This window comes from Exophiala oligosperma, assembly GCF_000835515.1.
Source record: "Exophiala oligosperma strain CBS 72588 unplaced genomic scaffold supercont1.6, whole genome shotgun sequence".
Classification (NCBI taxonomy): domain Eukaryota; kingdom Fungi; phylum Ascomycota; class Eurotiomycetes; order Chaetothyriales; family Herpotrichiellaceae; genus Exophiala; species Exophiala oligosperma.
In genome coordinates, this window is record NW_015622823.1 from 892,619 (window position 1) to 913,336 (window position 20,718).

The 20,718-nt window shown below is 50.1% G+C and overlaps 3 protein-coding genes across 5 annotated transcripts; 2 read left to right on the forward strand and 1 right to left on the reverse strand.

Moving 5' to 3' along the window:
- The first annotated feature begins 7,743 nt into the window (after positions 1 to 7,743).
- On the forward strand, positions 7,744 to 8,785 carry PV06_06772 (uncharacterized protein). Its single transcript, XM_016407929.1, has one exon. The coding sequence runs from the start codon at positions 8,202 to 8,204 to the stop codon at positions 8,625 to 8,627; it is 426 nt and encodes a 141-aa protein (XP_016261409.1). The 5' UTR covers positions 7,744 to 8,201; the 3' UTR covers positions 8,628 to 8,785.
- A 2,303-nt stretch (positions 8,786 to 11,088) lies between these two features.
- Positions 11,089 to 15,503, forward strand: PV06_06773. 3 transcript variants are annotated; one of them, XM_016407931.1, is made up of 3 exons: positions 11,089 to 11,811; positions 12,058 to 14,152; positions 14,225 to 15,503. In XM_016407931.1, exons 2-3 carry the CDS (start codon positions 12,173 to 12,175, stop codon positions 14,564 to 14,566), a joined length of 2,322 nt encoding a protein of 773 aa, XP_016261411.1. In that variant the 5' UTR covers positions 11,089 to 11,811; positions 12,058 to 12,172; the 3' UTR covers positions 14,567 to 15,503. The 3 variants fall into 3 exon arrangements, with proteins under 3 accessions (XP_016261411.1, XP_016261410.1, XP_016261412.1); XM_016407930.1 differs by having other exon boundaries at positions 11,089 to 14,152; XM_016407932.1 differs by having other exon boundaries at positions 12,058 to 15,503.
- Positions 15,504 to 19,561: 4,058 nt separating this feature from the next.
- PV06_06774 (uncharacterized protein) lies at positions 19,562 to 20,590 on the reverse strand. Its single transcript, XM_016407933.1, has one exon. It carries the CDS (start codon positions 20,496 to 20,498, stop codon positions 19,656 to 19,658), a length of 843 nt encoding a protein of 280 aa, XP_016261413.1. The 5' UTR covers positions 20,499 to 20,590; the 3' UTR covers positions 19,562 to 19,655.
- Positions 20,591 to 20,718: the final 128 nt, after the last annotated feature.

Genomic DNA, 20,718 nt, shown 5'->3' on the forward strand with positions numbered 1-20,718 from the left:
AATCAACTTCGCAAGTTTATCAGTCTCGTCGTCGACAATTGTGAGGGTAACAGGCTTACACGAAGGCGAGTCCAAGATATTCGGGACAAGATGAAGCGACGAGCGGGAAAATTTAAAGCCCCGGCTCCTGGAGAGATTACGGGCTGGCAAACAAGATTATTCCCTGGAAGACTTGACCGTTTGAAAGAAGAAATGGGAAAGGCCGACGAACAAGTCCAACAATTTGGTGCACTTCGCCTTAATAAGACGGTAAAGAGGAAACACGGGGATAGGAAACACAGAAAGAAAAAGGCCCACTTCATCGATTCTGCAGCGACACAACAGACAAAAGTACCCAAGGCCGACCAGATTCGTGAGAGACTAAAGGAGCAACTGAAACTCTTTGAAGACACTGAAGTGCCAGAGATAACCGATTTGCCCGAGCAGACAGAGTTTGTCGATTATCACCAAAGTGATAGCGATGAGAGCGAAGAGGATGAAGGTGCTCAATTCGTCTATGGCGCAGGTCGAGATACTGCAAGCTCCAGCTTCAACACTACAGCAGGATTACCATATACTCGTCAGAGTCAAGAATATTCCCAAGATATACTTGAGATCAGCAGGTTAGAGAATGCCCGGCAGGCAAATAGTCGACAGCAAGGCACTCAGCCTATGGCAACAGCAGTGGCAGCGGCAGGAGTAAAAGGTCAAGCTTTCGATGGTGAGTTGCTCAAAAGAATGCAAGCGAAGAGAGCTCTTCAGGATCTGGGGATCGATCTTACTGTTATCAAGGCCACCACAGAGGTCCAAGAAGCGATCGATTTTGTATCTGAGACCTCGGACTCATCCGACGATGACGATATTGAAGAAGATCAATGGGTTTTCCAGTACACGGTTTTGGGCAGTTTCGCCGGAATACCTAGCTTCAGAGACGGAGACGACTACGTGTTCAAAAAGACATTCGATCCTTTATCAGCCGAGATCCGATTGAAACAAGTTATTCAGGATGTCAGTACTCAGTACGTACCTCAGGGAGGATACGAAGGGGGTAACTGGTCTCTGAACACAAGCTACCGCCATGGTTTGATTGAACAGCATTTTACAATTGGCGAGGACGCCGATGTGGAAGCTCGGTTATGGATCGAGAAGGAACAAGTTGAGGTTGACAAGAAGCTATTTCGACGGGCCAAGGCTAGAAGATTTGGATCTCAGAACATTCATTATACCGTGGAATGGGAAAAGATTGTATCGCCTGTTGTCGATGAGACCGATGGTGATACTGTTGATACAGGCGCCACCACCTCGGCAGGAAATGAAAGTGTCGTCGCAAAAAAAGACGAGGACGACCTCGACAGTTTGTTCGGGGACAACTCATCAACCACACCACCACAACAACAAGGGGATGGTGTATCTACGTCTACCCCATCGCGGCGCTTTGACGTTGTCACGACTGCGATGCCTCGAGAAGACCTGAGGACGTACACTACTCCCGTACTAGCGAATCGACATGCCAAAGATTACTACATGGCCTGGTACGCGACTTTCTTCCCAGGCGTGGCAAACGAGGGGTACAGAAGAATGGAAGACGAGGCCGTCGAGGACGAGCTGGAGAGTATGGGAGCCTGGGGGTTGTGGAGTAGAGAGGAGAGCTTCACACGTCGCGCACGCCGAGATGAAGATGAAGATGAAGATGATGAAGACGAGATGGGAGACCAGAAAGTCCAAGAGAAGTTCAAGGTTTGGGTGAGGAAGGTTGAGGTTCTAGGACCACGCAATTGAGTTATCAGTACTCTCTTTCTTTTGACAAGAGTCCAGAAAACTCGATTGACAAAAGGAAGCAATTGGTAAGAATGTTGGGAAGATACAGCAGAGCAAAGAAGGGGCTTTATTTTTAGAAAAATGATTTTGGTTTTCGGTTTTGATATCTGATACCCTTTTGAAAATTTTATGAAATAAGAATCTATCAATATTCAATAAGACTTCTTCTTTTTCAACACCAAGGAAGATGTTGCTGTTTACAACCTAGGTACTACTTCTACTCGAGACAAACAAGGCCACAGAGAGACAGTTGGCGTCCTCCGTTGACGTGGCTGATGACGATACCTTGCGATACGTAGATTTAAGTTCAGGAGACAACCGACTTTTTGATCTGTCCGGGTCAGCATCATCATCATCAACAACAACAACAACAATCGGACAAGACCGATATAAGGTGATTGCCACGCTTTGTATTCAGATTGACACTGGGAATTTATTAGGCGTGATGACCTTTTTTTGGCTGTTCCCTCGACATAAACCTTTGTGTGCACGGGTGATAAATAAAAAAGAGAACCTGCTGTGTGGGAGGGGGATGGAAAGATTGCTACGGTGACGATGGTGGTGGTGGTGGTTGCCGTTTTCTCCCTCGTTACCTCCGACCGAACTTCAGCCTTCAATATTGCTTGAGACGGGAGAAAAATGTGACAAGGAGGGAGGGATGGGGGAGGGTTTGGTTTTGACACAGCAATGTCTATCATCTGCGCCACTGGGCATCAGACCCAAAAGAACTGGTTCACCAAGACCGAGTCTGACGAGGATGGCGAGGAGGAGGAGGAGGAGGAGGAGGGGGAAGAAGGAGAAGGAAGGGGAAAAGTATGACCTCCATATTCTGAACTCCCTTGGAGAATTGGCATAGAGCAGTCTTGGACAAGGGAACCCCGGTGGAAGTGACGGTGTGAACAAGTCAGAAAAACAAAAAAGTGTCAATTGGAACTCACGGAGGAAATATGGATGGGCCGGAAATGCATGTCATTTCCCGTGTTGATGCGGGAAGCGGGAAGGTAGTTTGGGTAACGGGCTTATTTCACGGCCCCAAGGAAACGAGAAACGAGGATTCGTTGAAAAAGCCAAGATTCAACAGGGGATTCTCTTGTGAATGAAGTTGTACAAAGGTGCAGGAGAGGAGGAGGTGGTGCAGGGGCGGGTGTGTGTGTGTGAGAGAGAGAGAGAGAGGAAGGGAGGGGCAACTGTGATAACGGTGATGGTGGTGATGGTCCAATATAGTTTAGCAATGTAGTACAAAACGAGGCTCTCCCTACTTGTATGTTCTCTCTCTCTCTCTTTCTCTCGTATCTCGCTAGGGTCGAATTGCGTGATATTGATAATGTTGGAAACATTTTCCGGATAAATCAATCGTCCAGTAATGAATGAATGAATAGCTAGCTCGCTGACACTCTGTAACTCTGGACCTCCTGTTCAATGTATGATTTGTGTGTGTATACAAGTGGATATGGATGTGCTCATTTGCAAACCATCATTTCTCAACTTTCAAAGTTGAACGGGTGACGAGGTGGTGGGACAACCAGGTCGGCAAGTACTCGTTACTCGTCAGGGCAAGAATCCGAAGAGATACATGAGGAGTACAGTAGGCATCAAGGATCAGGGTGTCAGGTAGGTCCAAGGGACAAGTAAGCAAAAGGAAAACAAGTCATTTTCCTCGACATCTGAGTTCAACAACAACAAATTGACGTTGGGATAAGAATGTTGAAGTGGCGTCATTCTACAACATTTTTGTTGTCACCAGAAAACTGTTGAGTGTGCAGACGCGGGAAAAGAGAGATCATCAAGGTATTTTTCGATGGCGACGAACAACCTGCATGTATTCAAAACGAACAAAAACATGTAGAGCAATTTGCCCCGAGCCGCCTGTGAGGAAGTTGAGTAGTAGAAATGTCCAAAACATGTCCCATGGCACCGTCGATGGCAAACCTACAGTGGTGTGTTTCCGTGTGCTCTTCTGATCGAACTCAAGTTCTTCGTCAAGTGACGATCACAAGATGAAGACGCGAAAATGATTTGCGCTGCTTTCGGCGAAACTCGTTGATCAACATGGCAGCTTTCTGCCCACATGTGAGACAGACAGAGAGACAGACAGACGCCTTTGGGTACGAGCTCGACGCAGGGTTTGCCGATCTCTCTCCAGGTCCCGTCGATGACTTCAGACAACCAAGAAGACCCTTACATACGGAGTCCTGTCTGCTTGAAACCTGGGGGGTGGCAACAGGCGGGGTTTTGGGCTTGAACTTGCAAAAGGGCCCAGATTCTAAGCAAGACAAAACACCCCGTGGTACTGGGAGAGGAGAGTGATGGTGCAATCTAGATTATGTACGGTCGTTTTCGAGAGGCTCGGCAATAACATGCCCAGCAGCGATAGGACTCTGTAGATCCTGTAGATACAAAGTCATGTCAACAGGGTATGCTATCACTCGACGTAAGGTCCTTCCATCACTCAACGGAAACACACTGGCCAAATTAACAGCGAACCGCAAATCCGTTGAACTGGGGGGCGGGGGGGTTGAGAGGTTGTCGTGGAGCGAGTGATACGAGTAACAGCGCACCACGAGTATCAGCTCGAAAGTCTGGAGAATTGAACGATGCCGTATTTCCGTGGAGGCGAAGGCATCCTCACATCGTTAGTAATGTCGTCGACGTGGGATGATAAGAACACACTTTGTGAGTGTCGAGGTCTGGTTGTGGCGACGATACACAAGAGAAGGGATTTTCACATGCCAAACTTGGCTTGCATGGACAGCACAAAAACTGTCAAAGCATTGGGTTCTTCTCTAGTAAGGAAAAAAAAAAGACTCGAAGCGATCAACAAGAAAAAGGCTTTGTGGGTCAGAGGGGCCTGCACCCCGCCGTTACGAGTACGAATGTTGTACAGCAAGTACTGGAAGCGACGGGGGTGGTAATGACAATCATAATAAAATCCCAACAAAATCTCAGGCGAGGGCTCCCTTCGTGTAACGAACAAGTTAGTCGTGTGTGGACTGCTGTCCACTGCTGTCTTGTCAATTCCGACGTGAAGCATGTGCAAAAATACGACTTTACTCTAAAAAAAACCCCCCATTGACAAACAGTGAAAAACGTGCGACGGTGCGGGCGATCGTTGAAGGGGGCCCTAGACTCTAGCCTGTAATGTAGCGCCATGGTTTCCATAAGTTTTTTTTACTGTGGCTGGGTCAACAAAGCAGTAGAGCCCCCAGCAAATTTGAGCGATGGCGACACCAAGTAATAAGTGGCTTGCATAAGTGTCAAGCATGCTTCTGTGATAAACGGCATGGGTCAGGGAACCACTGGTTCTGTAAGCGGACTGCAAAACACCAAACCGGTGGAGATATCAAAAAAGCGCCCCCGGGCCTTTTTTTTTCATGTTTGAACCCATGCTCCTGGCTGTCAACAACACATCGACGGCCCTTGAGAAAAGTGTATGAATTATGGAGTCTCTTGTATGATACTAACGAGGACCTTTGCGGAGTGCATGCATTACTTACACCGCCTTGTCTCTCTGGTCGAATATGGTCACAACATCCCGCGCGCATCATCCTAAGAGGAAAGGGGGGAGTTCTGGACCCTGTGGAGATTTCTCTGGTTCTGGGTCAATGCGACACACACCTCGCGCGCTCTCGTATGGAGTGCATACGTGCACACACACACACACATCCACGACAACGCAGAACTGGAGAGGAGTCGGGGTGCGTCTGGAGAGAGAGAGAGAGAGATACGATGATGGAGACGTCGCGTGCATGTGTGTTTGTGAACGGTTACCCGGGACTTGTTGGGGATTTCGCCATCTTGAATTTCCTTTTTGATATTGGGGATACTTCCCGTACGTACAGAGGTAGGGGCCCGTAGTCCGTAACTGGATACTTCTCATCGCATCGGTTGGCGCCGCTGTAGGTTACTTACTGTACAAGTAGTATAAGACAACCCAATTTGCCACCTCAACACATTGTTGTTGGCTGTTACTGTAACCATACCCTAAGCGATATGGAGAGACAAGGTCAGCTAGAAGATCAATTTGTTACACGGCGCGGTACAATGAGACAATGAGATGTTAACAGCAAGCGTGACATCCATTCGGGGAAACCCTCTTCAACAAGACCTACCTACATTGTCTACGGAGTGTATAAAATCATGTGATTTTAGTAAGGCGCACATGCTTCTTGTTTTTCTGGCCTTGACCTCACACTTGTACACCCATTCATTACCTGATAAGGTCTTTCTTTTTCGATTACATTATTATCATTCATCCATCGATAATCTTTCAGTAACTCGAAGAGTGTTAAACTACTCCCCGGGTACCGGATCGTCACTCTCGGCTACCCGAATTCGTAGGATCATGACCCGAAGTGTGTGGCCAGGTATCTTCCACGATTATGGAGAACAAAACTTGTGAAGGGAAACCAGAACGGCAGCTAAATGATGGAGGTGTGGGAAGGGGGATGAATCCACGTTTTGCCGGGGCGAACTGCAGGGTTTTTTGCTTGCCCAAAAAAAAAGCTTCATCTCCCTCTGGCAGTGCAGGGTTCTCCTCCCCCCCTCGTAGCACACACAACTCGCACACACACACGCCTACCTCTCCCTGCACGACACCCGCCGCCGGTCTCCCGTCGCAGGGAACTTGTCTAGGGAAACCCTTTTTCTTCACCCCTTCTCTCTTGGCCAGGCACACTTGGACCTTTCGAACGACAGACCCTGAAGATCATTGATGATGATGATAAAACTCCACGGGGAGGGGGCGGGCTTTTGTTGTGATGACACAGGACCGTCATGATGATTTTCATGAGACAGTCGTAGTAGTGGTATGTCGCAGAGAAATTTCCGGCGACAAGAAGGACTCAGCAGGTCGTTTTCCATCGCTGCGATTCCCGGCGCGTAACATTCCTGTGGTCCTACAAAATGTGCCTCGTTTAGTAATGCAGTAGGAAAAAGCCATCCTGATAACTTGCATGCGCCCTCCTCTTCTCGTTGCGGAGCCCATGCTATTGTTCAAGTTGCAGTGGACTGCAGCATTCTGGGTTTTGTTTGTACGGATACGAGAAGACGGATATGTCCTTCTCTCTACGGCGGGCATGAAGAAGTGAGAAGCACTTCTCGATGCCTAACCAAACCCTCTCCTTCTCACGGTATCTGAGATAAGGAAACGTCTCCATTGTCCCATCTAGGTCGAGGGGGCATCCCACACCCCCTCGTAAGAAACCCCGATCACACTGTGCACAGATAAGTAGTTGCACAAGGCAGCGTTGTCGATCATCGGATGCACAACCCCTGCTGAGAGAAGAAACCTGTACAGCACGACCACGTACTCAACGGGCCAGCTACATGTCATGCGGCGCCCTCCAATGGCTTATATCGCTTGCGACGAATGTCTGTATATCCGTAGATTGCAAATGCACATGACAGAGGCTCATGCAGGTTAGAGCCGGCCCTCATTGGGAAACCGGATGTTGTTCGCTCACTCTGGGCAATTTTGAAGTTGAGACTATAACAACATCTGTTGGCAGGGGGGGTGGTGTGCCGACAGCCGGAGGCAGTAGGATGAGAAGAAGGATCACGAAGCAATATTTGACGCATATCGACTTGTGCAGAGCGACTTATTTCTCAAGTGGCGCCATCTTCGGAGTGGTGTGGCATTATCAGATAAGTCGCCACAGAGCACTAAGAGATAACGATACTGAAGCAACAGTTGGCATTAGATATCAGTGGATTTGTGGTCAGTAATATTGTGTTCTCATACAATATATCAGCAAGCCGGGATTAATCGGGTTTGACTGCCATTCAGGGAGAAATCAGACCACGCAAACAAGTGGTAGCGCCAGAGTGCCATAGACTTTTTGATGGGTTTTCCATCAAAGTGCCATGAGCATAATAATGATTTCTGTCAGGCAGGATCGTTAACCAATGTGGCAATTCCATACCAAATTCTCTATGGTTGGATCTGATGCGCAATATTGACCGGTGCGTTCGTTTTTTGGACCTAAACGCCCCATCGTGGACTCATGGTGGACCAAACTTGCATTTTCCCGAGAGATAAAGTAAGTCAGCGCCACGAGTGGATATGATTGGCTGCGCTATCATACCGCCTTTCAGCTTTCTCCTGTCATGGGTAGAGAACGCAGCATGTGCTACACCTTGTCGCCAACCTCCGATATGGAGACTGACCAAAAGATGTGTCAACCATGTCCTATCTCGTACTCCTGTGCGTATGAAAAGTCTTGACAGTATCGACGATGGCGAGAGGCGCAGAGTGGTGGGACAGCACGTCCTGGGAGCCACCAAGGAAATCACTTGGAACTCTGGTATCTGAAGGGCAATGAATCCATGACCCGAGACCGAGAGACTGCTATCAGCTTGTGTCGCGCCAATGTCGCAAAAAATTTGGGACGAGTTGGCCGGTGCGCATGAGATGCAATATCTGCAGGAATCAAGGTTGGCATGAGAAGAAAAAATGGATTATCAAAGCAGAAGCCCACGACAGCGCGGGATGGTGGAGTTGCAATGGCACAAGTTCATTGGGTACATGTCGTCCTTCACCGCCAGGTCGCTTGTCGCGTCAGAAGCCATGGGGCCGTCAAATCCAGGAGGCCTACGAGGTAAACGACGCTGGGAACGCGCAGGACGCGCAGGAGGCGTCTGGGGGAGTTCAGTCTGCCACTCGTACCCACCGTCGCATGAGACGACAGATTGACTCGCCAACAGTCACTTCTCGCGGGGTGCGCGACTCGCTTGCGAGGCGTTGCAGATACAATTCTGTCAATGAATTGTGCATATGTACAGAAGCCTGTCAATTGCCAGCTGCCAACTTCTGCCCGTTGTTCAGCTGGTGACTTGAGCATGTAACCGAAAAGTTGGAACTTCGGAGGCGCCTCATACTTGGACAAGTCAAGCTGCATGTCCGCTCTAGTCTTGTGACAAGCCTCGAGGACATTTCCTTACGGAACATCGCAAGCCAGCAATAATAATAATTAAATGCATGTTCAAGGAGGCATGCCTGCTTAGGGATAAAGCCCACTCAACTGCCGTCGCGCTTCCGTTGCAGTGGAGGATGCTATCCAAAAGGTCCATCATGGCTGCCATTAAAGATCCAAAAGTGGGCTGGTAAACGACACTTGGTGTTGAAAATAATGATGACATGAACAGCGGTTTAGGCATTGGCGCCTCCATTTTCCGGGCACCTATCGCCTGTGCACGCGCGAAACACGAGCCTAATTCAATAGCCCAACAGCCTGTGAATAATGTCGCGAGAACTGTACGCCTGGTGCGCCACAACTCTGAAAATTTTGTACGACTACTCGTACGAGTACTTTGCAGTCTTCCAAACCTTGTCACGGAGTAATTAGATGTTTGGTATTTCAAGAGATCAGCGTTCTCCCGCGCGAAGGATTTTCAGGCACAGCGTCTGCGTCCAAGAATGGATTTTCCGTGGTAGCGGTCTTGATGGCGAACCGGAACTTGGATGCCTTGGCTCACCTCTGGATCGCTAACGCGTACTGTACTGCAGGCGAGGAAAAATGGTGCAACAACTACGGTACTCCGTACAGTGGAAGGCCTTTTGCGTCCCAAGGGCACATTATTGGTAGTGATTGGCACATCAGAGGCCGGTTGCGCTTTCCGGGCAAGCAACGACAGGCGTCCATAGGCGCGGATTCGTGTCTTGTTGGGAGATTAGACCAAGATGAGACCTAGCCAGACGCGGGCAGAGGAACGATTGGGCCTGATAGCGCTGACAATACTCGGTACACTGCAAATAATGTTAAGCTTGTGTCGCAAGGTGAATCAATGGGAGGGACTGTGGGGGGACAGTTTACTAGAGACGTCCGTGCTTGCGAATCGAGAATTCAGGAGACGACCTCCGTGCGGTGAGCCCTCGTGTTCAGCTGTTCCCAAAATGCGGAAAAAGATGTGACCAGCGTCAATTTATAATTATCTCATGTGTGCCTCGAGACTAAGGTACGGTATGCGGCAATGTGAGGCCGACTGTGTTCCTCCTGAATACGCCGCAAATATTGTCATTTAAGGCGCATCTCACAGAATTCGAGAGACCGGAAGTTCCAGTACTGGTGGTATCAGGTCGCGGACTCCGTGCTCGTAACTGAGGTGGTTGTGGGGGGGGAAGAGATGACAGGAGGTGGAAGCCATCGATTGGACTCCTCAGCCACATGCTTCGTGTGAGGCATGCAATTTTTTGTTTTTTTGGCTTCTGACAGACAGGTGCAATTATTATTTTCCGCTTGCGGCGAGGAGGGGCATTCTGGCGGGAAACGGTCACCAAGCGCCCGGCAACCATCGTCCAAAAGCGGGAATTTGGCGCTCAGGCCACGATAGGGACTTGACTTCTAGGGGGCTAGGGAGACTCTTTAGGTGACTTTAGGTACCTTTAGGGGCTTAAGACATGAGGTAATCACCACATGATTGTGACGGAAGAGGTATTGGAGACCAAAGCGGTACTTACGTAGTGACAGCCCTCTACTTACCTGAGGTAGATCTTTACAGGTCCTTATTCCATCCGCCCCCTCTTGGCTAACGGATGCGCCGGTTCTACTTATAATCAAGGTACTCCATAAGATCGATGATGATGTTGAAAATGAGGACCTACGAAATCAACATATATTTTTTTTGCAAAGTTTTATACTCATTATACAAGTAGAGATATACAGGAAGCATGTCCGTTTCAAGAATAACACCTCCTGGTTGCGATTCTAGTATGGGCAATTTTCCCCCACTCTGCCCTCTGCACTCCATGTCCCTCTGTTTTCACTCAAGTCAAATTTCTCCGACACTGCCCGCCACCCCCATGTCAAGTTCGTTCTGAGATATTTTGTTCGTTTGCAACAGAAGAACACGGCGGGGTTTGGCGGAGGCGTGTGTGAAGTGAGATTCATCCCTGTCGGCGGAGTACTGTACGGAGGACGCACATACAGTAGAATAATACTTGTACAAGGTAACGGCATGAGCTGAGTCTCCCGGCGCCCTTCTTCACCTTCGTCACATTGATCTGTTGACTCCCACGCCCATTGTGACTCCTACTCAACGGTATCGCATCAGTTGGGGTGTTGGTGACCACGCCGCATTATTGTTTAGCATCAGTCAGTGTTCACAGACTCGTCGCCACACCCGTTGAACTCGCATCAACCGCTACTCATCAACTCATGAAAAGTAGCTGCAACTCCCTGGTCGTCCCGTCATTAGCCTCCTCAACTATCTCCTTAGCCGCATGGATGGTGTCGCCCGACTCAGAGTTTGTTCTTGACGCTTGATCCTTGCGCCACCCAGACTGCCCACTTCTTAGCTGCATCGTACCCTGGTCGTATCTTTTCTTCGCCTCTGCGCTCGAGCCGCGCCCTCCAAGACAGTAGCCCACTCTCTCCCTCATCGCCCGCCCGATCCCTCAGTCCCAGTGTTCAGCGTCCACCGCAGATCCCACCTACCTGCCTACTTTGGGCCGCTCGAGACTCAACACCTTCTGTAGGCTCGCCAGCTTTTCCTTGGCCTACAATCCACCAAAATTGTCTCCCTCCTCTATCAATCACCTCCTTTCACCTCACCTCCTCTACCTCCCGCACCCTTTCCTATTCTCTAGGCATCTGCCGGCCTAGTTGTCACGACATCCCAAAGGAAGAGTGGGATTTGGAACAATCAAGAGGGAATTGGCAGTCCTCAGTGGTCGGTCCCCGATTAGCGAGCATTCCCGGATCTGCGTGGGATCATTTCTCAGCAACAAAGGAAATCTCGGAAACAAAAAGAGCATAATAATTGACACCAGGGAGCGTAACCTGTTGTCTCACCCATCTACGAATACACTCACGGTTGCCGGTCCTTGGGTGCCAGCACCGCCGAAGTTGGACTGATCGCTGTACGGTTGATCTTTGATCCCGTGGCGTGACTTCGACTCGACTTCTGCACCCTGCACACGTACACGCAACAGCCACAAACACCACGACAGGCTGCATCCGGCAGTAGACTTTTTGACCCTCTGCACTTGGCAGCTTCATTGCTGCTTCCTCCCACCCTGTAAGTACCTTCCTGTTCATATCCGAAGCCCTGGCTTCTATCCAATTTCGCACGAGCTTCAAACGAGCTGGCACATTGGTACAATCAAGTCGAGGCGTGGCTGCGCTTTGGCAACATTTGACGATCGTTGCTACACCTTTATGTCTTCCATCCGCCGTTTCTCCGCCTACAACGCTCCTACCACGAAACTATCTTTATTGTTCATCATGCTTTGACCGCCTACTGACAACTCACTGTCTATAACAGACGTCCGTCCCCCGCAATCGGTATTCAGCCTCCTCGGGCTGCTCTTGATGAGCCTCGTAGCCTGCTCAATTTTGCAGCTCCCGGTTAGGGGTTGATACACCTCGCAGTCGACCGAATGCCTTACACACCTCCTTCCCACCAGTCCCCGGCTTCCTCAAAACAGTCCAGTCCTACCCCGAGCAGGTCTCATTCATACATTAAAGGACAATTTCTCTCTCCGGAGCTGCCGGCTGCCTCCGGACGACCAAACCTTCCTCGATCCAACGGGTCATCATCATATCTCACAAAGCATCGAAGGAGTCCCTCACTGAACGAAGCAAACAACGATGTTCTGTACAATGGCGAAGCATATCAAGAGAATGGAATCATAGATCCCTATGGAAGCATCCGCCAATCGCCTCCTCCCGCAAGTAATTCACTGATACCAGCCGGGATGACTATCTCACCTCCCGATTCCTCTCATAACTCGAGTGATGATGAAGAGCTCGAATCACGAGGACGTTCGAGGGATTTGGAACTGGACAACCTGGAAGCATTGCAAGCGGCTATCAGGTCAATAGAACAAAGAAAAACGGGCTCACCTACACGGCGTCAGAAGAATGACAAGCCAGAGCCTGCTGCTTCTCAGTCTGACGGACAAAGTTTGTCACAGAACTCAGCTGTTCAACGCCCACCTTTATCACAAGAGGCGAGGAAGATTTCTCATTCTCGATCATCGACAGATTCAAACATTGTCTTCGAGCCTGTCAAACCATCCACTCCACCAACCATCTCTCAACCAGACTCCGATGAAAGTGACAGTGACGGTCCCTCAAACGATCGTCCACCGATGGTGCGAAAAAAGTCTGGCGAACTGGTTCGTCCAGCTTTACGACCATCATCAAGACGGCGGCCTTCAAGCATGCCAGGGACGCCAACATACTCCAAGGCTGTCCACTTTGACTCCCACCTCGAACACGTTCGACATTTCCTTCAAGTCGATCGACCACTCGCTGTCAGTGCCGGGTCTTCGCCAGTCGAGACCTATGAGAGCGAGACAGAATTTCCTTTTGGCTCGGATGAGGCTAGTGCCCGACCTCGTGCCAATGCATATGAGTGGGATCTTCGGTTGCGAAACTTCGATGAGAACAGCCCCGCGAGGAAATCGCAAGTCGTCTTCGTCGAGCGGATATTCTTATCATCTGATAACAAGAATCTGATTGGCACCGTCGCTGTTCAGAATCTAGCTTTCCACAAGCAGGTTGTCGCTCGATTCACCTTCGACTATTGGAAAACCACTTCTGAGGTTGTGGCTGATTTCAACCAGGACGTTCGTCGGAAGCCCAACAATGACGGCCTCGACCGCTTCAACTTCAGCATAAGGTTGATAGATCAGGCCAACCTTGAGAATCGGACACTGTTCTTCTGTGTTCGTTACACTGTTAATGGTCAAGAATTCTGGGACAACAACTTGTCGCTCAACTATCAGGTCGACTTTGCAAAGAAGTCCAAGGTCCAGCACAGCTTGCCCGGGCTAGGAGCCAGACCTATAACTGCACTGCCACGGACACGACAATCTCCACCTACCTCGTCTGGACGACCAAAAGGCTTACCGTCTTCATTTGATGACTTCACGACTGGTTTCGATAACTTTGGTTACCAATCAGCAGGTGCACTCATGGGTGAACCCAAGCTCAAGCTGAGGAGTCCGCGATCGAAAGGCGACCTGATTTCCGATGCCCCATCTCGCCGCAAGGCAAGTAATGGACAGGCATTTGGGAACAGGTACGACTTCAACTCGTCGCTGAGCGCTGCCAAAAACTCCGCCTTTGCTGCCTTGGGTGACTTTTCCGGCTTGACGACTTCGAGGGTAGATACAAAGCGGTCTTCTTCCCACGAAGTTCCTGCGAGCACTCCTACGAAGAGCGTTGCCATCGCTCCACCCAAGCATGACACTGGCGTCAGTGGTTCAGTCGACGGAGCTTCTCCCAATGCTCCGGCGGTTGCTCCTATGACATCCAAGCCGGCTGCTCTGGTGTCAGAGAAACCTTCCCTTACCTCTGAATCCTATCAGGATCTTGCGATGAAGGAACTCGTGGAGAAGAAATTCTGTTTTGTAGGTACTCCGAATGTCAACCCAGGGGATGGCGCCAGCGTCAAAACACATTGAGGCTAATTCGTGTTGTAGTTTGGAACAGCCGGAACAAATAAACAGGGTGAAGCCCTCAAAGCTGCTACCATGAATGTGGTTGATGGAGCTGCCGACTATTTGTCTGTGTCGGATTTGAGTGCTGATGGAAGTTCTCGATCCGCGGATTCGTCTGGTTCCTCTACTCCTGCACCACCTCGAAGTTCATCACCTGCTCTGTCAGTCAAAGCGACCGGCTCTTATTTTGTTCGGTCGCCTTCGCAAGCACCATTTTATGGCTCTCGATCTCAATCGCCAGTTTCTTTCGGATATCCATTTCACTCTTCTTCTCAACATACCTTGATGAGTGAAACGCCGACACCAACGGCAATTCGAGGCTGATAGTGGCTTTCGTTAGCTTCAGAGCTTTCCACCATCTTGCTTGCATACCGTTCTGTGGAGCAATGTCGCCCCATATGTAAACAGTTCTCGACGAGCTCTCCACCACTCCAGGAGACGGTTCTTTGCGGGCACTCGAATTCGCATGGAGCGGGCATGCAGCTCGAATTCAAGCGTGCACAAATTTGTGATTTTGTCTGATGTTCTTTTAGCGCCCAGACAATCGTTTTTTACCTTATCTTCCAGCATTGTCAGGATTCGACGGCAATCTCTTTCTCTCCCAGCGGCGTCCTGGCATGATATTATTTCTACATTGTTAATAGATGCAGTTCTTGATTTTCAGTCACAGATCGGCCAAAAACGTCGACGGCAGGAATCTGAAAGAATCAGATTCCGAGGACAGGGTTTAGAACGGTACCAGCGATCAATCATAATGATGATGATGTTGTTGGGCCGTACATAAAAAGTTTTTGGAGGGTAGCGGACTTCTTCTTTTAATTGCTTTTTCGGACAGGAACGATTTGATGATGTGTCCCCAAGTTCCGACGTCAGCGATCAAGTTTTTTCAGCCTTTTCAGAATTTTTGGAGTTATTCTGGTGACGGTCTTCTCTCTCCTCCGAATTCGTTGCTCTGGTTGCATGGTGGCTTGTGCAGAAGGCCGCACTGGCATTATGGCCTGGCAACTTCGCATGATGCAAATTGCGGACATGAGGAAATTGATTGGACGAATTGATACATGACCGAGTTGATGGGATGATGGTGGTATGTCTCTTCTTGACCGATGAGCAGTGGGTGGAAATCTTTGCGGCCTTGCTTGTGAAGGAGGGTTGTTGAGGTTAGCCTTTGGGATGTGGTTGTGCGTAGTACCCCTTGGTCTCGACAACTACTCTTTCTCTCTTTATTCTTGATGAGCCATAGAATTGCCATTCAACATTTTGATCTCAAGTTCCTTTTCTTGTTCTCATTCAGGTTCCGGTTCGATGTCGCCCAGTAGCCATCTGGTCCAAGTCAAGCGCGACGAAGTAACATGTAACATGTCTAGAGAGGTTGATGTTGCGACGAACCAAATGAGGGAGTTGGTCTTTTGATATATTTGGAGCCCTAGGACGGTAGAGCATTTCTCGTTGTGATTTTGTGGTTTTGTATTGACGATAGGTATTGGGGCCACCTCCCTTCCCCCCTCCCAATTGTAATTCTTCGGTATCAAATGTGAGTTGAATGGTGACCGACAAAAGACAAACAAGTCAAGAGACATTGTCAAAGACAGGGGAGGATGGAGAGCACCGAGAGACCAATAAGGACAGTAGTAACGACCAAATTATCAGTCTCTCAGTTGTGTGCCTTTTGCAAAAGGTCCCTTGTCCCTGTTGCGAATGACTTTTGCAGGGGGGAAACTCTAGTGATGAGTATAGCCTTGTGCGTGATGCAGAGGCGGGGTGCGTGTACCTGTCGCCTTTGTTTTGTTGACGTGTTGCCTCATGCGGCAATGAGAAAAAAGTGTAAAGGATATACAATTTGACCACCTCTGGCATACACGGGTGGTCCGAGCCTTGCTGGACATTCCGGTCGGTACCGTCAAGAGTACAATGGCGAGCGAGTGAACATGGTGCTCGTATGCAAATGGTACGGTGTCACTTTGTACTATCGACGACCTTTTTTTCTTGAGTGATCACGTCGAAACGGAACTCTCGTCGACTTCAAGTCTTGTTGGATAGACGACCTTTTTGAAGATCCGTCGAAACAAGACGGCGGCGACCTGATGTCTTGTTTCCGGAGGTACTCCGTCGGTGTGTGGACAAGGTTATTTGGTCAATGCCCGTCGATTCAAACAGCGACGCCACACATGTAGTTTGTTGAAGTGCATGAGGTAATCCGTCAACGGCGACCCATCATGATGTGACTTGGTAGGTATGTCCGCCTATGCCAGCGTGGTCGAAGAGATTGTTGTTACTCTGTACGAGTACAGAGTAAAATGATATCCACGACGACGGTGGATCCGATAATCGATATCGATAAGATCGAGCTCGCTAGAGAAGAGGCACTGGTATTGGGGGCCACTCTCACGATGATCCGGGCCAAGGTCAGCCGATCAGGAGTGGGTGTTGGGTACGCATTTTATAAGCCGTCAACGACACCGAGATCAAAAAGATGTTGTTGAAGACTTGTGTTTTATTTGAACCCTCAACGAATACACGTCTCTGCGAGGAAAACATTGATTTTTGGTGGGCGGCATGGTGCAGTCAAGGCTCCTTCAGGGCCTTGGGGGGCTGTCCGTAACAAGAATAGGCCCGTCCGGTCCGGTGCGGCGCGGCGCGCGGGTAGGTGTGCGGTTCAGCCTCGTTCGGTGATGCGCATGACCGGTGACAAGAGAACAAAATCATCTAGTGCCAGGTTCATGTCGATGCGCGACGACGAGATAGAAATGAAGAGTGATGAGAGAGAAGACTGCGCGGCGAGCCACCCCTTTTTTGGAAGGAAGCAGTGAGAAAGCGTAAGGTAGGAGGGTCATGTGCGCCACGGTGCCGCTCAAGTTCCGTCGGGACATGGTTGCGCAACATCATGGTGGCTGCTTGGGTCGATGCGCATGACCATTTTCGTCCCGACTTCGAAAGAGTGGTGAACTGCGCATTACCGGCAGTGAGAAAAAAATAAGAAGAGAAAAAGAAGAGAAAGAAAAGGTCCTGGCAAAAGGGGTGGGTTGGTGTGGCTTTCAAAGCAGGCTGAAAAGGGCCGTGACGATATATACTCGCGGAGTATTCGTAGGCACCCAGCAGGAAAATTGGCACATGGTCCGAACTCCTTGGGCAAGGGCCGGGACAGGGAGGGAATTCTTGTTGAGGCTTGTGCGAATAGCAAGGACAAGAAATGTTCGGAAATGTCCAAGTCCCAGGTTTGGCCCTCCCAGACAGACGCCTGGCACACACCGAAAGAGGATCGATCCGTCCGTCAGCCCAGGGTTTCACCGGTCGTAGGAGACAAAAAGAGGGTGTCGGATCATTTTTTGTGGGAGATGGGCCTTTCCAAGTGGTCGGGGAACCAGGATACTGTGCAGTTAGGCTCGAGGTGATTGACAGGGGATCAGCCGTGAGATGCCCAACGTGGCGGTGGGAGCATTTGATTGAGCCTAGTGAGCTAGGAGACCCTCGTTCCTGGATCGAGGAAGGGGGGCCGCCAGTTGTATGATGCCATTTGGCTACTCCGTACCCAAGTAGAACCCTTGCTCAGGAGACCACCATTTCTGGTTGCTACTGTACTGGCGACGGACCAGAGTGTGCCAGGTGTCCGTTTGTTCGTGATAGGATGTACTGTACAGGGCGCGTGATGTTGGCTAGTCTTGGGTAGGGAGGTTCGGATTCTACGAGTATTGGCTTTCTTCTTTGCCAAGGTCTAGACCGTTCGTAGGGAGGCCATTACTTTTCAGAGGTGGAAAATACCTAGGGATGGTGTGGTGGACGTATCGAGTATCGGGTGGTATGTATGTGAGAGAAAGAGGAATGCTGCATTTGTGGTGGGAATTGCAGGTGAAAAGAAGAGGGAAAAATGAAGAGGCGGTCGGCCAACGATGAGGGTGCCAGCGCATTGTTATTGTAAAGTACTCCGTACGGATCACTCACTACTACCTTACTCCATCTGTGAGCACACCGATGGAATAAGATAGAAATAGAACCTGGCAAAGAGGAGGGAGAAAAAAAAGACTGGTCACATCGGAGACAGTGCCCGCTGGTGGGTAGGTGTGTTTTTGCTCTCAAAGGCGAGAAGGAGAGAAGTCCAGCAGGGGACTGAAGTAGGGGTGCGAATATACAGTACCTATAGGGAGTAAAAGGTGTCCATACACCTTGTGTGCATTTAAATTGCCTGGTTCCGTCTCGGTTTGTTTCTACACAGCGCGTGACCAAGTATGCTCTATAGTCTAGCTTGAAATTGGTCCGTCGACGAGTACGTACAGTAGAATCGATCTGGAACGTTCCCGCTGCGTGGTTGTTTGTGCCTGACGATCCACTTCGCCTGCAAATTTGCCCTGCAGATATCCATACAGAAGACTCCATGTTGGTCTTTTTTCTTCATGTCGAATCCCGACTGGACAGTGAGTACAGCTGTCTACCAGATCCTACTCCATAAGTGGCCTAGGATTGTATTTTACTGATCTCTGGCTGGTTCACACGCACCTTCTGAGCCTCCCCCCCCCAATGTACCTCCCCACCAAAATCTCGGTGAGGGTGACTTCGGATCCCTATTTCGGCATCGTCTCTTCATCCTCCGCCTTTTTTGACTGCTCCGCTTTGTGTTCGCGTGATCGTTTCTTCTTGTTCTCGTCCACTCGGGTCAATCCAGGGTAATAAGGGTCCCAAGCTAACAGGACTCATTCTGCCTACCGTACTTGGAGCTTCACGAGAAAAGTCCGTAGAAGTGACCAAATGCTCCGAGTAAGACACCGCACTCGGGCGACAGGTATTACGCACAAGACTACCCACCAGGGAAATATCGCTGAAGTACCCCCCCCGAATCTGTCGCGTCATTTCTTAGTATCAATACCTAAGTATAGGTTAAACGGCAACCGGCAAGACCCAAATAAGTCAAGAGACATTCTTATGAATATCGAGAATGACGAGCACCGAGACACTAACAAGGACAGTAATAGTGACTAAATTATTAGTTGCTCAATCGTGTGCCTTTCGCAAAGTATAGCCTTGTGCGTAATGCAAAGGTGGGTGTGCGCAATGCGATGCATCTCGACAACGACAGCGCACAAAGACGAGTCAGGGGATCCTCGTGCTCCCTGCGACAGGAGCAACATCTTCTTCGGCCCATGAATGTTGAGGTACATACAAGACCACGCTGGCGAAGGAAGTCCCCAACGAGTTCGGCTTACAGCTTCCGGAAATCGGGTCAGATGGATCGGGGTGGGCTTCATCTCATCACCGGCATTACCCGTGACGCGTCAATGCAGTTTTGCCCGAAGACTCACTCTTTGAACGTTGGTGAGGCTTGAAATGTACCTCTACTTAGGCATACTCATTCAGAGACCACCTTCCACTCCCGCAGTACCACCTACGCGGAATTCCATGAGGAAGATTCTTCTAGACCACCCTTTCATCCTTTGGCATAAAAGTCATTCTTTTCCTTGAGGATATCCAACAGTCCTTGTGCCCAACCTTTGGGATGCGTTGCGAAACCGATATGCATCGCAGGGAGGAGCTTGACGTCCAATCCCAACTTCTCGCCCAGGGCTACGTTAGCCCGGAACTGCAGGGCTTCCTTGTTCGAATCGGCGCCGTTGGCCAGGAGAAGACGGTCCTTTTGCTTCTTCAGCACCTCGACGTCGAACTGGCGATACGGGTAGTCCAACAGCTCGCGCTCAAACCAGTAAATCGTGTTGAGCTTCACGTAAGGATCTGTCGAGGCAAAGCCGCGCACGAGACCCTGTCTCTCCTTGCCGGCCTTGATCATGTCGGCGAACATGTCCAGCGCCGGGGCGATGCCTGATTTCCGGTAGGTCTTGTAGATGTCGTTCTGCATCGCCCAAAGCTCGTCGCAGTCCGGGACAAGTCGCATGGCGGGCGGCTCGTGCGCCACCACCACGCGGATGCACTCCGGATGTCGGCACAGGAGCTCCAGTGACACGATGGCGCCGGAACTGTTGCCGACGACCGTGGCTCGTGTGTTGTCGTCGTCAGGGGAGAGATGCTTGATTAAGAGACTGGCGTCGTCGGCGTCGGTCTCGATGCGGTGCTCGTAGTCTTGGGCACCGACGAGCTGACTCCGCGAGAACCCGCGCCGGTCGTAGATGGCCACGGTGAAGTGTGACTTGAGCTGTTCGGCGAGTATGCGCCATAGATCGCCCGAACCGTTGGCGCCGGATATCAATAGCAGTAATGGGCCGGAACCGATGGTTTCGTAGTAGAGCTGTGCTCCGGGCACGTCGAGATGAGGCATTGTCACTAACAGATCATGTGCGGTAGACGATGTGAATGGGGTTTGGAGGGAACGGAAGCTGGCAAGGCTGAGGCCTAAGCTGGGTCTTTTATTATACAGTGTATGGGACGAGAGGACAGGTCCCATAATACGGAGTACGACTACGCGATACGGAGGTACAACACGGTGATAAGGCCATCACAGCCACCCAGATTAGAAAGCCTGTGACAGGAAGTAGGTG

Excerpts from the sequence above, each read along its gene's own strand:
- PV06_06772 (XM_016407929.1), top strand. The coding sequence starts at position 8,202 with ATGAGATGCAATATCTGCAGGAATCAAGGTTGGCATGAGAAGAAAAAA.
- PV06_06773 (XM_016407930.1), top strand. The coding sequence starts at position 12,173 with ATGCCTTACACACCTCCTTCCCACCAGTCCCCGGCTTCCTCAAAACAG. Across the intron at positions 14,153-14,224 it reads TGGAGAAGAAATTCTGTTTT|TTTGGAACAGCCGGAACAAA; the intron begins GTAGGTACTCCG and ends TTCGTGTTGTAG.
- PV06_06774 (XM_016407933.1), bottom strand. The coding sequence starts at position 20,498 with ATGCCTCATCTCGACGTGCCCGGAGCACAGCTCTACTACGAAACCATC.